The sequence below is a fragment of the Lolium rigidum genome, chromosome 2 (assembly GCF_022539505.1).
Source record: "Lolium rigidum isolate FL_2022 chromosome 2, APGP_CSIRO_Lrig_0.1, whole genome shotgun sequence".
Lineage (NCBI taxonomy): Eukaryota > Viridiplantae > Streptophyta > Magnoliopsida > Poales > Poaceae > Lolium > Lolium rigidum.
Genome location: NC_061509.1, coordinates 174,138,374 through 174,155,255, shown reverse-complemented (window position 1 = coordinate 174,155,255; position 16,882 = coordinate 174,138,374). Strand labels below are relative to the sequence as shown.

Genomic DNA, 16,882 nt, shown 5'->3' with positions numbered 1-16,882 from the left:
TGAATAATGCTTTAAAATAGAAGTGATCATATTAGTATTACACGCTTCATTGCAAAGATATATCTTTGCTTTTTTCACCAAAAAAAGAGTTTTCATTTGACCCCTACCTAAATAACAATTAAATTCATATCACCAAAAATAGGCAGCACTTAATTACTTCCAAAAATAATACCCCTTCCATATCAATTCATTGGGCCACTACGTACTTTGAGAAAACTTTGATCAATAAGTTAAGCAACAAAATACGATATAACTCATATATCCATCCCTAGAGATACAAGTCAATAATTTAAGCAACAAAATATGATATAAGTCATATATCCATCTCTAGAGATACAAGTCAATAATTTAAGGAAATATATATAAGTCATACAATGCATTATCTCTTATAGCTATTCCTAGCGATTAATGTTAGTTAATTAAATTATGGTATGAAATTATGTTGCTAACGGAAGACATGTGGTACAAAGGATAAAATATCCCTACTTTATTTTTTAAGAGATTATCCCTTTGCTAAGAGAAGATAACATTTTCTCTCCCCAACTAGGCAAAACCTTACGTGCCAACTCGAAGGGAAGACTGACGTCATAGCTGGTGATATATGCCCTAACACTTAGTTATGAGGGGAGATATGTTGCACATAGTACAAACGGTTCTGTTCTTTTTTAAAATCAAAAATCATATTTCAGAGTTCAAAAATATCTAAAAAAACCAGGTTATAGTTGGTGATGTATGCCACAAACCTGCAAAATACAAATTAGAAATCATTTGTGTTATGTAGTACACAAAAATAACAAACGTGTGGATCCAAGTATCGCATTGTCAAATCTCCATAAAGTATCCCGCCTTTTCATTTTTGTGTAGCCAATAAGAATCGTGTTGCCATTTTGCATGTTTATGTGGATATATCATTGACAAAGTTTGGAATTGTTTTCAATTTTAAAACTTTTAAATATGATTTTTATATATTTTTAAAATTTAGATGGATAGTAGAATCTCATGTGCCAAAAGAAATTGTTACTCACCCCGATCCATATTACTTATTGCCGATTCACATGTATCAAAACCGATTCTTCTATGTTCATTTGTCCATTTGAACGACAAATAATATAGGTGGGAGCATGGGAGGTAGTATGTTTTCCCCGCAAAAGGAAAGTTAACAATAAAAATCCCTCGCAAGAAAACAGCCACACACTTAAGCGCTTTGAAATATATATAGATGTACTCCCTCTGCATTAGAATGTAAGACGTTTTAGATTATTTTTTGACAACCAATACCATATATTTATAAGAAATAGTACATTCATGGTAGAGACACGAGCTGATTTCAACTATTACAAAATAAAGTCTAAAAGATACGAGCAAATCTTGAAGGACTTCAAACTCTTTCTTCTTCAATGACACAATCTTGTACTTTCTGAAAGCAGCCGATGATAAACACCAAACCATAGACCTGTAAATATTAATGGAGGTTCTCTCATAATTTTAATTTGAGCCGCAATGTCAAGGCTATATGTACGCGCGCAACCATTAAAGTAGTCAAGCAACATCGGCAAGAGTAACAACACCAATATGCCAGGGAAAAATAACCGAACAACTTAGTCGACATCGTTGGAGAACCGAGAAGATGAATCACCATTGTCGAGGACGTAGCAGCTAGGACAAATATTGGGAGGACAATTTTCCTCGTGGCAACCTTGAGAGAAGATCCAAAATAGATCCGACGAAGCAAGATATGAAGGTCCATACTTCCAACACCACCATTGACATCGGGAAGAAGATCTCGTCGTCGAACGAAGAGTTAAAGATCACTTATTGTAAACGATGTCATCTATTGGGGGTATATACCAAAAAGAAGACAATGATGAAACTCTAATCTAACCTATGAAAATACCACTTCAATCAAAAACATCATGCATAGATCGAGTTCCCCACCTCTCCTGACGCCGGCGAGGCTGGCCGAAGGGGGAACCAACCTACCGTGAAGGCAGAGGTGAAGGAGAGGCTAAGGTTTTAGGAGGCGGCGCGGAACGATATACAACTTAAACGTTTTACATTACTATAAAACAGTGTGGCATAAATGTCTTACGATAAAATACAGAGGGAGTAATTGACACCTTATAAAAATTTCTTTATTACCGGATCAAAGATAGAAAGGCACGGATCCTCCCAAGATTTGCTTGTTTGATCGACACCAAACAAACATTCCCCGGCCCCGCTGGGGGACAAAAAATTCAGTTCGCCGAACCAGGCCTGCGTATTTGGAGCAACTGGTGACACGAATCTGTTGTTCATTCCTTTACCACAAGCATCCCGTCACCATATCCGACCTGTTGATCTCATCCCTTCCCTTGTCCAGGGATTTCTTTGTTTAGTCGACCCGATCGGGTCGATGGAGCGCTAGTGGCATGTGGTGACATCGCACAGTTGAGGTTGAGGTTGAGGTTGAGATAAGCCTCCACCACCCCACCCGACCCCTGTTGCCCCCCATGTTGCTTGGAACTGTGCTTTTGGGTGGGTTCGATTTCGATCTATCTCATCTCATCCCGACGTGACCAACAACGCAACACACGAGGCAAAGCATAGATGGCAAGTTATTAATTCTCAGAGAGAAAAGATGGCAACTTTTTAAAGCTCGTAGTAATTAGCGGGCAAATCCCCGGCTATAAAGAGGCGGCCGCCGCGCTGGCCGGAGCCGCTGACAGGCAGTCGTCGCCGGCACGGTCGGGCGGAAGTTTCCATCGCCCCACGGGCACGGCGCGGACCGAGTCTCGCTCTCGCCCAAAACCGGCCGTCCGATCGGACAAGTCTCCGTCTTTCCAAACGGCCACTTTCTTTCCCCTTCCGCGCATCCGCACGACAAATATCCTCCTCCTGAGTCTTGCCTCGGCGTGGTCGCGGGCGGAGATCCGGGAGCGGGAGAGATGGCCAAGGGCGGCGGCGGCGGAGCGGCGCTGCTCCCGGTTTCCGCGGACGCGGGGAAGGGGGACGGCGAGCCCGAGCTCTTCAAGGGCTCCGCCATGACCCGACGCGGCGCGGTCGCCGCGCTCTCCTACATGTCCTGCTCCGGTGAGTTCCCTCGATCCGCGCCTCTCTCGGGACGGTTTCCCCATACTCTTGTCGAATTGGCGCTGCGTAATCGTTGACGGTTGTGGCGAGTTTTGTGAACGGGTAGCTGGTCCTGCTGATTCTGTGCTAGTCGTAGCTGCTAACTCGCTTGCTTCCGTTGGTCGTTACATCCGTTATTATGCACCTCCTTGGAGTTGGAGTTGGAGTCAGCGCTGCTTGGTTCTCGGCTTGTCTTGCAGCTCAGCCGAATTTCTTGCATAAACCACTTTAGTACCGCTAGTTCAATTGCCACAACTTACCTGCATAATACATAGTGCACAAACATTATCACCATGCATCAGCGAAAACTGGCTGTTAAACTACATATTGAAGTTTTAGTGCTTGAACCGCTAATGCGATGAAGCTGATTCGGGAGCTACATGATAATTGTCTGTGATGTGTCCTACGCGGCACCGATACGGATACGGAAATACGACATTTTGAAAAAGCACGGATACGACGATACGGAAATATGGCAGTTTGTGAAACTGGTAGCTTGTCCTGCTGATTCTGTGATCATCGTAGTAGCTAACTTAGAGTTGGAGTTGGAGTCAGCGCTGCTTGGTTGTGGCTTGTCTTGCAGCTCAGACGAATTTCTTGCATAAACATGTTTTAGTACTGCTAGCTCAATTGCCGTATCCCGCAAGTTGCACACAAAATACATACTGCACAAACGTTATAACCACAGGTATGCATCAGGGAAAACTACATATTGATGTTTTAGTGCTGGAAGGGCTATCAATGGTGTCAAACAATTGGCTTGGAGTGAATATCACAATACCTGATCTGCCAATTGTAAACATAACGACATTGATTCGGGAGTTAAATGATGGCTGTGCTCTGTCGTGTGGATAAGACCAGAGTATGTTGTTCTTTTTCTTGCCATGTTTTGGGGTGGCTCCTTTTAATGCTTTTTACGAATTACAGCACGTGGTATGGTATTGTGATTTAGCACTAACTGCACGCTGTCTATATTAGGTGTCACTCGTGTACCTGGGGATAGGTTAAGAGCTGCGTTTTTTTTACTTGTATCTCATTACATAGCAGAATTTTTACTGCGAATCATTTTCATATAGCACCTAAATGGTATTCAGGATTTTCTTGTACTATTGAGGAATAATTTGAATACCCCTTTAAAATTTTGGCTTAAATGAGAATAACTTTTTAATGCAACACATGCGTCTCTTGAATTATGGGTCTGCATATCTGTCCAAATTGTTGTAATGGCATGGCAGGACAGAGCAAACTCAGGTGGGCCCACTGACGACACGCACACACACACAAGAAAAGAAACAGAATCTGGAAAATCCCTTGCCATTTAGGCAGAATTAATAAGCAAGCATATACACATGATTCATTGCAAAACACAACTGGGAATGAAGATCTCGATGATACTATTTCTTTGCGTTGTTTCCTTTTCTCTTCCGAAGCATTACAAACCAGTTTCCGCGCAGTAACTTCCTGATGACATTTTGTTTCTCTTCTTTATGTTGTAGTAGTCTGGATTTCCCTTATTGATATTCTTTACTTTGCAATTTTGCAGTTTTGCTGGTGATGTTTAATAAGGCAGCTCTATCTTCTTATAAGTTCCCTTGCGCGAACGTCATTACACTCCTTCAGGTAATTAATCTGTTTGGACGTATTCTGGGAAATTTTGTAGTGTTAATGCCCTCTTCTCATTCTAGTTCATATGGTTAATTTGCTGAATTTTTGTGAATTCAATCAACAGAGTGCATAAATGTTGTGTGCCCGCAATCTGTCTTATCAGTAGTAAACCACCAATGCTTAGCAACTACTCCCTCCGTTCCAAATTAATTGACGTAGATATTACATCCTATTCGAAAGGACAAGATATTCCAGCTTCTATGTACTGTCCAGTTCTTATTTTTGTTGAAGAATGTTCCCATTCTTATTCAGGACGCTGTAGACAATGGACTCTGTTTTATTAACACTCTAAAATATCGCAGTTATATAGTTATTAATGGTGTATCATGTCTTAAGTAACTTCCTTTAACTATAGGACCTGTTGTCTGAACTTATTATCATATGATTTGTTTCCTCCTGTTTTCTTTTCTGACACCTAGTCAACATGGTGCAGATGGTGTGCTCAACATGCCTACTTTATGTTCTGAGACGGTTAAAGATTATTTCCTTCACAAATAGTGAACCATCAGTGCCTTCTGATTCACTATTCTTCGTGCCGTTCAGAATATTGTTGCGTACTTCACCTCTTTCATTGTCTTACTTACTCTACATGGTATGCTAAATCCCTTGCACACAATTCCAGTGCTGATCTACAAATAGGAAATTGTATTACTATTTGCTGTTAATTCTGAATAATGTTTACCTTCCATGATGCTTTGTTAAAAGCTAGCTTCAATGGAATCTGTGCGTGGAGTAAATGTTCCTATGTATACAACTCTAAGGCGCACAACAGTAGCATTTACAATGATCATGGAGTATTTCTTGGCAAAGCAGAAGCACACCCCACCTATAATCGGCAGGTGAATGTCCAGATTTTTTTTTGTTGCTTTTGTACTGTTTCAGTATAGGTATTACATAGCAGACAAACTTAGAACTGAATACATGTGCTTGCTAGCTACTATGGACCTCTTTTGTGCAATGAACTTTTCTCACAGTCAGTGCCCACATGTACATTAATTCACTACTTCTATTTTTGACTACCTGTTGATCGTTATTTTTTTTTATCAATAACAATAGAATCTGTCTGACGCTCTTATCGCTACCACACCCTGATTCTGTAGTCTGGAATAAGGATACTGGTTTAGCTTGCAATATGATGATCCTTGTGTTCTGTTATGCTGAACATTTTTCAGAACACAGTTGTGTTCTGAATGTGCCATTACTCCACTTTCTGGTTTCTAACCAACTGTTTATCAGTGTGGCCTTGATTGTATTTGGAGCGTTTATCGCTGGTGCTCGAGACTTATCGTTTGATGCTCGTGGGTATGCCATTGTCTTCGTCGCCAATATAACTACAGCTGTTTATCTTGCAACGATAAATCGTATTGGTAATGCGCATTTTTTGCCACACATATTTCCAATCCAAGTTGCATAATTTTCTAATTAGCACTTGTTTTGTTATTTCAGGAAAATCTAGTGGCCTGAATAGCTTTGGCCTGATGTGGTGCAATGGTATAATCTTAATTACCAGTACCAAACCAAGATTCAACCTTATACTTCACGCGTCATAAAATTTACATAAGTGTTTATTTGGATTTCAGGACTTGTTTGTGGACCTTGTGTACTGTTCTTGACGTATATTCAGGGTGACCTCAAGCGGACTGTTGAATTTCCGTACCTTTATTCTCCAGGGTTCCAGGTACATGAAATTGAAGAGCTAATTTTTATGTTACCCTCCTGCAGCACTTTTGGATGCACAAAAAAACACACAATCTTGTTTTGTTCTTTATCGACTTCACTGGAGATGCTTGTATCACTGTCATTTTGCGGGCTAATCAGTTACTACTAAGGGTTGATCTTTGGCTGTTACACTAGGTCACGGGGCATCAGTTTGCAGCTTCCTATTATTTCTGGGATCACGTAATGAAGTATTTACTCGACCCCAGAAATTAGTTTGGTTGCGCACATATATTGTTGCAGTTTAGCCAGTGACATGCTTACACTAGCTTAGGTCCTATGGCTGCTATGTTCACATAGTACCACTCTTTCTAAGCCTCTTCTTAATTTCATATTTACTGCTAACAGTTTATGATTCTAATAGAATTGCTCTTCTTTCTGCGAGTGGTGTTTTAGCACATGGGAGCATATGCTCCCTTTATTTTGAAATACATGTTACACACATTTTGAAATTAAAAAAATTGAAGCGGAAAATTTGCACGTACATCTTCACGTGCTATGTGTTCACAAAGTCGTTTCATAAAAAAATGACTTGTCGTGTGGCGTGCATACAAAAGACAAAATTCAATGCTAAAAATAAGTCTTTTCAGAAGATAAATTTTCTCATTTTTACATAGATCACAAAAAATATTGGTTCCTCGCGAAACTTGACGAGCACACTTATATTCTGGAGATGTACATGTAGAATTTGTTGTCAAAATTTTTCGATATTCCGAAATATAATTTTTAGGTAGAGGGAGCATATGCTCCCAAGAGCTGAATTGAGTTTCCGCTTCTTGCGCAACATCTTAAATCTTGTGGGTGCTGATGAATCTTACTCCTGACTTATATCATTACCGTATGATTTTAGTTCATTACAGTTAATTTTTGACTTATCAGGATCCTTTTGGAAACGCTTGTGTGTTTATATTGTATGCAAATTTTGTAAAGCGGTCTACTTTACTTTTTTCCTTGGGATAGCTAGGGCCTATTTGTATCAATCGTTATGACATAATTCCATTTGTAGGTGGTGTTGCTATTTTCATGTATGCTAGCGTTTCTTCTAAACTACACCATCTTCTGGAACACAATCCTGAATTCTGCACTCACACAATCAATGTGTGGCAATTTGAAGGTATGATCTCTATCCAGTTCTTCCATGCTGCTCAACGCGCGAAGTACTTTGAAATGTTCTTCATGATTGTATTCCTGCAGGATTTCTTTACTGTTGGACTTGGCTGGGCATTATTTGGTGGGCTTCCTTTTGATCTGGTGAGTTTCTTGCTCATCCACCACTAGCTATTTAATTCCTTTCATGAATGATGACCCATTTTTCCCCCTTATGGCAGCTTAATGTCATTGGCCAAGGGCTTGGATTCTTTGGCTCTGGCATGTACGCCTACTGCAAGATCAAAGGAAAGTAGATATTAACGTCCACCAGATCAAAGTGAAGTAGATACTGATATTGGCAGTATGGCTTAACCGAAGTAGTGTTCATCATGCTGTTTGCTCCCTGCCTATGGGAGAGAAATTTTGTAGGTTTTCATGTGTGTGCATTTATGGACTCCAGTTGTCCTGGGTAGAACATGAATGAACAGCCATTAATTGGCCAAGGAAATAGAATACAACAAGATTTCAGCATTTTGCGCCATCGCAGAGTCTCTTTACTATTGCACCTAATCCTAAGCCAAATTCCCCAACTTGAAAAATATAGGTGCCAGTCACAATTGTCAAGTAATAGCCTGCGATGAATCCTGTGGATGCTCTAATTATTCTCTGTATTATGTGTTCTCTTCCCAAAGAGTAGCATTGAATACTATTCGAACAACTATTCAGGTAATCACGTAAAAAAAAAGACTATTCAGGTAATAAAATGTATAGCGATATCTGTTTGTAGGCACTGTGGTGTTCCATCTCAAAAAGGAAGAATGAGATGATAACCTGAAACGAATGAAACAAAAACGACTGCCATTTCTAGAGGAGCAACGAATTGTAAAACGATTTGCTGACAATTATTTTTACACATCTTTGTGTTTGGCTCGGGCCTTGTACTCTAACGTTGTCTTCTTCGTAATATATTATGACACATGTTTCGAGAAAAAAACTGTAAAACAAGTTGTCGACAGAGTGTTGTTCCGTCTTAAAAAGGAAGGAGATAACCTGAAACGAATGAAACGGAACAACTGCCATTTTTAACAGGAAAAGTTTGGAATGGATTAGGTACTTATGTTCCACACAAGCCAGCTTTTCTTGACTTCTGTCTGGACAGAAGATCCTCCTGATTTTATTGCTTCTAGCTTGATAAACGATGTAACCTTATTTGAGAATCAATAAAGTTGCCATGATGGCTTTCCCACAAAAAATATACATTCTCTGACTACATCACCAATCGCATCACCAAGAAGTGGTTCTCAAAGATTTTATCATCTCAGCATAGGTGAAACATATTACTCCGTATATCAGAATGCATGAGAAGTTTATCCTATGTATTATTCTAGCTTCAGTTTAACGGAGAAACAGCAGGTGCAAGTTTAGATGATATTATGACAGTTAAAATAGCTCATAGTGCTCGTTTAGCACCCTGGAGCATCAGAGCAGCATCAGCTTAAGGAACATAGTTGTCGAACACGCAACAGCTTATTGTATAATATACCCAATTCAGACTGATACCAGTGGAACAAAACTTCATAGCTTCAGGAAAGCTCAAAGGTCTTTGCAGAACAAACTTATGTCTAGAGCCTATATAAGCCGACAGAACTAACATTTCCGAACTTAGCTCAAACCCCACACATTCTGCTTCTATCTACCACGACCCACCTCATCCAAAATTACTCAGTAGGCTTGTCTGGGTCATCTTCCTCGGGATCTTCCTTGTCAGGATCATCCTCCTGTGGTTCTTCTTGAGGTTGTGCTTCTTCCTCTTCTTCTTCCTCATCATCATCCAGAGGATCGTCAGCTGGTAATGGATGGGGCAATGGTGTTTTCATAGGGCTGAACTTTGGGAAGATGTCAGGTCTCCTCCCAGGCTTAGGTTTCTCCCATTCCTGCAAATGTTCAATAGATGGTGGGCATCAGATTCAATGGTAGCACAAAAGAAGAATGGTTGATGGAACAATATTCTCTAAACAATTAGCTAGTATATTGACATAGTTCTCAAAGAACTTTGCTAAATGACATATGACAATAGACAGTGGCAATCTTGGTACAACAAAATATTAGCAGAAACACAGCAAAAATATTATAGCAGCTTATAACCATGATGACTGTTGCAGCATAGCTCAGCAAGTCAGCGTAACAGTAAATAGAGTTATTAGTTTCAATATACGCAGGAGTCACAACCCACAGATGGAGCAAAACTGCAGTCAAAAATACAAGACAACCTGAACATAATTTGTCCTTTGTATTAAGACAACGCATAAGCCCCTAGTCCTAGCATTCTCTCAATTTAGCATGATCATGATCTTTCCTTGCTTGTACACTAAAGGACTAGTGCATCCACAGTACCCTAGGGTCACACAAGATATTTATTCATTTTTGAAACAAGCAAAACAGCAACAAGCTCTTAGGTCAGTAGGCCATATATGCTTCATAATTTACTTTTAAGAAATCAAAATTAATAGCATCATGACATCAAGACAAGAGCTGGAAAATGGAAAGTTTCTGCAGAAAATGATCTGATAGAACATCCGAGCTGTAATAACTGTGATTGACTGATTGTTTTAAACATCGTTAAAGTACATGGAACACGACTCAAAAGACAAGAATTCAAGTATAGTAGAATATTTAGCACATGTGCGTATTTGTTGTGGGACGATTTTGACATTCGAACCTCAGATAATTTGCACAACAAGTAACAAATCTGCTCAACAACCTGCTGACCTAGGTGGAAACCTCCAAAGTACCTTTTTGTCTTACACGCTCTTTGTATGGTTGTTTCATTGAATGGAGCACCATCTAAAAAACAACCTCTACCGCCCGAAATAGGTACTATCATTGTTTCAACTCCAACAACTCAGTTATGCGACTAAAAATGTAAGGATGAGACGGTGGTGTCACTATAACACAGCTCCGCTCTAAAGGCAGTCAGTTAAGTATTATAGCATATGTTTTCTAATTGGGGAATCTTCTTTGAATGGAACACCTAAGCCAACACTCGTACAAATTGCAAGAAGGACGTAACAAGGATATCACCGTATAACAACTTCATTTGCAGGACAATCAGTTAAGTAGAAACAATGTTTTATCATACAGAACTGTAGCTAAACTCCTAAAGTAGGCGTGAAGGATTAAACAGGGATGTCACTAGCTCAATATGTGCTAACAACCTTCGTAACACCCACAGGCACAGACTAACTTGCATTAGAAATGGCCCCGTCCAATCACGAAGCACAAAATAACCACAAAATTTCCAACGATAGGATTTACTTCAGCATGGGAGAACAAGCAAAATGGGTAGGGGGGACGGGAAGAAGAATTACGATGGGGAAATCGAGTGGCGAGCGCCGCGTAATCTTCTCCTCGTCGGGGGCCACGCAGACGACGAGCGCGTCCCACCTGCGGCGCCTCCTCGACGGGACCGCCGCCCGCGCGACGCAGACGCCGAGGGCGCCGGGCGCCGCCGCCGGCGCGGCGGGCGGGGCCACGAGGCACCAGGCGGACGCCATGGGGAGAGCTTGAGGGTGAGGCGGTTCAGGATTAGCGCTCTCCTGGGTGGAGGCCGGAGCAGCGGAGGAGTGGAGAAGTCGGGATGGAATTCGGGTTTCCCCACTTCCGTGTGCTCTACCGGCGGAGCCGTCGTTGATAAGAGCCGGTCCCGAGTGGAGTTGAGAGATGGTGGAGAAATGTGTCGACTGGAGTCTGGAGACAGATGCGCTAATGGGCCGCGGCCATTTAGGCAGGAGCTCCAGAGCCCACGCGGCAGACGCTGGCCTGGATATGAGGGAATGGACCGAAGCCATGGGCAGACTGGAGCTTCCGAGCCCACGGCAAAGATGCGGCCGCGCTATGAATTGTATAGGAGATGGCCCAGACATCAACCCACGGAGAAGACATAGCCGACTCTAGCCGTGAGAACTGGTGCACCACCTTGTCGTCGCCGTCGTAGTTCTGTGGTCAACCACCACCGCGGCATGAATCAACAGACGCGCCACACATCCAGATGAGCGGCGCGCGCGCACACACACACATCGTGCTGTCGCAGCGACGGCCCAGCAAGCCAGCACCCCCGACCAATGAGGTGCCATTGCGCCGTAAAAAAAATGATTGGCTGTACTGGGGAAGAAACCTAGCAGCGCTGTGTATTGATAGCGGTAATTGTGTGTACAACACCGAGAATGCAAGTACGGACACTCGAACTCGGACGGGCTGAGAGCTATCAGCAGTCCAGGCTATGCCTTGGTTCACAACATTCGCGTAGAAGGTTACAACATGTGCAATCTAGATCAGGCCGCACCTTCGCTCTATCTAGACCACCACGCCGATCCCTCGTCGTAGCTCCATCCCTGTAGGGCCTCCGCACCTGCAGACGGGCGCTCCACCTTCACACAACCTGCCGATACGTTGCCTCCCCACGTATAGAGGCTCCGCTATATAGGTGCGCCTCCTAGCGCTACGCCTTTGGCGGCCGGTGCCTCCACCACTACCGGAGCTTCCGTGCAAGCGACCCTAGAGGGTGGAGGAAGCATGTTTGTGGACTATATCATTAGAAGATGAGAGAAACTTATATCTCAATCATGAACTTTTTTTTTTTCGAAAGATCCAGCGAGTGCTGGCATTTCATTGATTAGCAGGGGGAAACTTACACACATGTCGCCCGGACGAAATTACATCCGGAAACGAGCAGAAAATAGAGAGAAAATAAAGAAGGGGCCATTGGTGACAAACCCACCACCCTCGTGACACTAGTTCGTCACCTCTACAACGAAAAACTACAACTCTGCCTCATAGAGTTGAGGTCGTCGCACTTCCGAGGCCGCCGCCTCGGCTTACAGCCACCTTCCAGGGCCGCTGCCCCGACATCCGCTGCCCAGACTACAAAGCCACCCCACAAGACAGCCGCAAACCCGTCACACCGCGAGGAAAAAAGAAACTCCAAGGCGACGCCTCCAAGAAGGTAAACGACGTGTCCGTCGCCGCCGCCCGCTCCAAAAGAGCTTAGGTTTTCACCCGGAGGAACATAATCCACTCGCGTCGGCAGAAGATCGTGGCTCCCGAACGACGCAATCAAGAAGAGCGAGGCTTTCACCTGGAGCACGATCTCGACCGCCAAGCCCAAGGACCTGGGCTAAGGAGCAGCAAACCATGCGGTGTGGCTCCATTGCCGACCACCGATCCTAGCCACATGCCGCAGTAGTCCTGTCACCACACTCCGGGACGACCACGCCATGACTGCGGGAAGCAAGAGCAGGCTCTCCCGCACTACGCCCACCTTTCCGGGGCCGCCGCCCCGGCTGCCTCGCTGTCCCGAAGTAGCTGCAGCACCTCACAGAGCAGACTCACCGCACAACACGACCAAGACGAACTGCCGAAACCTCTGATTCCGGGGCCGCCGCCCCGACTTCCTCGCTGCCAGGAGCACACCGGGCCAAAAAGCGCCCCCGCGCCCCTAGGAAGCGACAAACTGCCGTCGTGGCGGAGCAGATGCTGGGGCCTTGGCCGACCATGGCGCAGCCGGAGAAACCTCCAGCGAGGCCACCCAACCGCAGCCCCAAGCAGATCCCCCACGCCAACCTGGCCGCGCATCGCCTCGCCATTCGCCGTCGTCGCCAGCTCTGGCCCGCCCAGGCCCAGACCGGGACCGCATAGGCCCAGATCTGGCCCGCGCAGCCCAAGCTCGAAGCCGCCTGCAACCGCGCCCATGGCGCTCACCAGCCGAGGCGCTGCCCGAGCAGCCACCGCGGCCGTCGATCCCCGCCGAAGAGACCCGGAGCCGCCGCCCCGGCGCCCGGCTCCACCACCTGTAGCACGACGTCCAGGGCGTCGCACTGCCGCAGTCGGAGACCCTCGCGCGTGAGGGAGGGAAGCCCGCCGCCGCCGGCTACCACACGAGCTTTGCCCGGCGGAAACGCCCAGCGGCGGCGAGCGGGCGGAGAGCGGAGAAGGGTGGGGTGCGGCGCAGCTACGTTCGCCCGGGCCGCTCCCCTGGGAGCGACGCGGGCTCACAAACGTTGATTTCGCCAGGGCAGAGAAGCAAAGTATGTGGTGGGGAGACAATCATGAACTTTGTAATGTGCTTGTTAATGTTTTGTTTGGTTTAGTTTGTGCTCGCTCCAGCCATGATGGCTTTGAAATTGGGATGTCTAATCCCTTGTACTTTTTTCCATCTATTTTGTGCATATTTGGTTCCCTAAGACCTTGTTTGGCACTAGAGTTTTTGTGAGGATTAGTGGAGATAATTTATTAGAGTATTGAATAAAACCCCTATCTTCACTAATTCTTCACAAAACCCCGTTCTCAATCTACTAGGTAGTGGTAGAGCATTAAGAATTGAGAAAAATACACTAAGATTTGAAAAAAGTGACGATAAACGAAGATTAAACTTGCTCAATACTCTAGTACCAAACATCTTTTTAGCAGTAAGATATTGTTTGATACTAGAGTTTTTGTGAATATTAGTAAAATAATCCCCACCAAACCTGAAATTCCCACTTACTTCTAAGTATTTGCAGAACTGCTCTAGCAATATCAGTCTACGTCACCCTAGTAGTAGGAGGTGTTTTGTTCTCTTTGTACTTTTTATAAAATAAATATAATTTTCAACTCTAAATTAATAAATTTGTTTTCTTTGTACTTTTTTTTAAACTTTCGTATTGTTTACAAGCACAGAAATAAGAAAATCAGGAGATATATGGAACCAAGTCTCTATTGTACCCTGTTGAGCACTTGGGCTAGCCAACTTATGTGCCGCTCCCGTTGGCATCTCACGGACAGTGCTTCAAAGTTGACATGCCTAGAGCCATCATTAACGCCCGGCAATCATCAAAGATGACAGCCACAGTACCTCGCTTCTACTACTTCCATCTGATTCTACCATGATTGATGTTGCTCCAATCGCTTTAGTTAGTTGTAGCCTAGCAAGCAAAGCCATGGCCTTTATTGTAGAAATGTCAATTTCATGCTCATGATACTTACATGAAGCTGCAATGAAGTTTCCTCCCGAATCTCGGATGATCGCTCCTGCTGCTCATGTTCCACTATCAGCAAAATATGCCACATCAACATTTTACTTTAGAACTCCAGTCTGCACCATCCATGACGTCAGACCATATTATTCTGTCCTTTCACCTTAGCTTAGCCACAATGCCCTTAATGCTCATTACTGCTCTTAGTGGATTTGGCGTTGCTTCATTATTCTCGGTTTATATCCTGATCCACCAAATGTACCAGCATGAGACCATCACAGTTTCAATAGTGTATTGTTCATCATTCGGGATTTCAGAACAGAGAATCTCTTCCAAAATAGTCGACCCAGCAAGATCAATTTCTAAGACCTTCCGAATTAATTCTTGAAGCCCTAGATGTCTTCATACTTCCGCTGTCTTGCCACAACGAAAAAGCATATGCTTCAAGTCCTCAGGATCAACATTACATACTAGACAGTTAACAGCAGTATTTATGTGTCTATTAGCAAGTATGCAATGACAAGGAACAATGTCGTGTCTGTTTGTACCATCACCTCTTTCCAGTCTTCGACTATATCTTGCTCTCCATTCTTCAGGGCATCTCCAATGGAGCGACATAAACAGACGTTAAGCGACCATTTGTGTCTGCGTAGCTGAAAAATGCGTTAGGAACCAAGCCTAACGACCCGACGCATAGTGACCGGGCTGTCCGCGGAGACGCAAACACGACCCAAATAAGAGTCGATTTTGCGTCTCCGCGGACACTGCATGGTCGCGCCAAGTGTCCACCGAATCTCACGTATGACCCGTGCGTCAGTGGCTCGGACGCCGTTAACATTCCCGCCAGTGGCCATTCCCAGCCTGAAAAATCAAAATTGACCGGCGCCAACACTCCAGCCCCTTGCAATAGACGTCCTCGTCGCCGCAACCACCATGGATTCTGAGAAAACCCTCGCAGCCACCGCCCCGGACTCCCCCATAGACACCATCACAGCCCCAATGGAGACTACATCTCCTGCCGGCACAAAGTGCGGCCACCGACGGCCGGGAAGCTAAAGGCGCTAGAGAAGTTGTTGTCGAAGGAGGAGAATGGCGTCGAGGCCATGAAGCGTCGCTGCCGGTGCAAGAATCTGAAGGAGAGGAATGCAGCGGCGGCGGCCGTCCAACAGGCGCAGGCCGCTGCCCAAATGGCGTGGCAGATGCAGGTGAAAGCCAGCGCCCACGTAGGCCTCCATCCTGGCCTCCATCCGAGCCTACGGAGGCCATGCTCTTCGTCAAGAAAGAGAGGATCGTCGGCGTCGCTCCCCCAGCCTCGTCGGTGAGATCGGTATGTTCCTAGCTGCGTCCTGGAACGCCTACACCCTCGCATGTCCACGTGGCATCACGGTTCACCTCCGGCGCCGCGTCGGTCCAGTTCAACGGGGCCCCGGTACCCGACCTGAACAGGACGCCAAGGAGCGGTGACTCGTGCCCGGCCGCGACACAAAAGATGCGACAAGTCCCGAAGGAGAGCATGCCGGTGCCCCGCACCCTGTTTGAGGAAATGACACCATCTGCCCCGATGATGGATGACCCGGTACGTTTGCTCTCTTAGTATCTCGCTGTGCCGTGTGTCATTCGTCTGACGTCCGGTGATTCGTAGGCCTATTGGACGGGACGCAATGCGGGCAATATCACGGCCATGATATTCGGCAGCGGCTTTGTCGGCGAAGGCAGCGTCGAGACAGGGACGCGGGATCCTGGCCCAGAGACGCAGGATCAGTGGGGACACACGTTGGATGGGGCGGACATCGATGGCGAACGGTTGTTCTCCACCCAGCCCACACAACCAACAACCAGGCATGTCCTAACTAGGGATGATGATGGCAAGAATAAGGGGGGAGCCATAGGACCAGCAGCTTCAATGATGACGAGGACAAATGTTTGTGCGATGCGTGGCTCGCGACTAGCAATGACTGCATAAATGGTGCCCAACAAAAGGGCAAAGTCTACTGGGCCAAGGTGGTCCAAGAGTACGAAGAGAGAAAGCGCCACAAGCCCTACGAGATGCACAGCGAACGCACAGAAGAGTCCACCCGAAAAAGATGGACCTACATCAAACAGGAGACCTCCAAGTTCTGCGTTGCCGTCGATCATGTTGTTTCCCACCTCGAGAGCGGCACAGGCGTGCTGGCAGTGGTAAAGAAACGGGCATCATCGTTCCATCTATGTAATTAGCATTACCAAACCATGAACCTAACTTTTAGCAATTTCAGGTACCCATGGTCTTGGAGAAGTTCACGGCAACACATAGG

The 16,882-nt window shown here is 45.2% G+C and overlaps 2 protein-coding genes across 2 annotated transcripts; one reads left to right on the top strand and one right to left on the bottom strand.

Annotated features, from left to right (window-relative positions):
- Window positions 1–2,799: 2,799 nt before the first annotated feature.
- Window positions 2,800–8,109, top strand: LOC124692615 (UDP-N-acetylglucosamine transporter UGNT1-like). The gene is made up of 10 exons (XM_047226024.1): window positions 2,800–3,069; window positions 4,652–4,728; window positions 5,207–5,365; window positions 5,479–5,612; window positions 6,010–6,140; window positions 6,220–6,264; window positions 6,354–6,451; window positions 7,496–7,603; window positions 7,684–7,740; window positions 7,818–8,109. The coding sequence occupies exons 1-10, from the start codon at window positions 2,925–2,927 to the stop codon at window positions 7,890–7,892; spliced, it is 1,029 nt and encodes a 342-aa protein (XP_047081980.1). The 5' UTR covers window positions 2,800–2,924; the 3' UTR covers window positions 7,893–8,109.
- A 964-nt stretch (window positions 8,110–9,073) lies between these two features.
- Window positions 9,074–11,271, bottom strand: LOC124687718 (cell surface glycoprotein 1-like). The gene is made up of 2 exons (XM_047221470.1): window positions 10,947–11,271; window positions 9,074–9,512 (listed from the first exon to the last, which is right to left on the bottom strand). Exons 1-2 carry the CDS (start codon window positions 11,130–11,132, stop codon window positions 9,297–9,299), a joined length of 402 nt encoding a protein of 133 aa, XP_047077426.1. The 5' UTR covers window positions 11,133–11,271; the 3' UTR covers window positions 9,074–9,296.
- Window positions 11,272–16,882: the final 5,611 nt, after the last annotated feature.

Excerpts from the sequence above, each read along its gene's own strand:
- LOC124692615 (XM_047226024.1), top strand. The coding sequence starts at position 2,925 with ATGGCCAAGGGCGGCGGCGGCGGAGCGGCGCTGCTCCCGGTTTCCGCG. Across the intron at positions 6,141-6,219 it reads TGCAACGATAAATCGTATTG|GAAAATCTAGTGGCCTGAAT; the intron begins GTAATGCGCATT and ends TTGTTATTTCAG. Across the intron at positions 7,741-7,817 it reads GTGGGCTTCCTTTTGATCTG|CTTAATGTCATTGGCCAAGG; the intron begins GTGAGTTTCTTG and ends CCCTTATGGCAG.
- LOC124687718 (XM_047221470.1), bottom strand. The coding sequence starts at position 11,132 with ATGGCGTCCGCCTGGTGCCTCGTGGCCCCGCCCGCCGCGCCGGCGGCG. Across the intron at positions 9,513-10,946 it reads CGCCACTCGATTTCCCCATC|GAATGGGAGAAACCTAAGCC; the intron begins GTAATTCTTCTT and ends GAACATTTGCAG.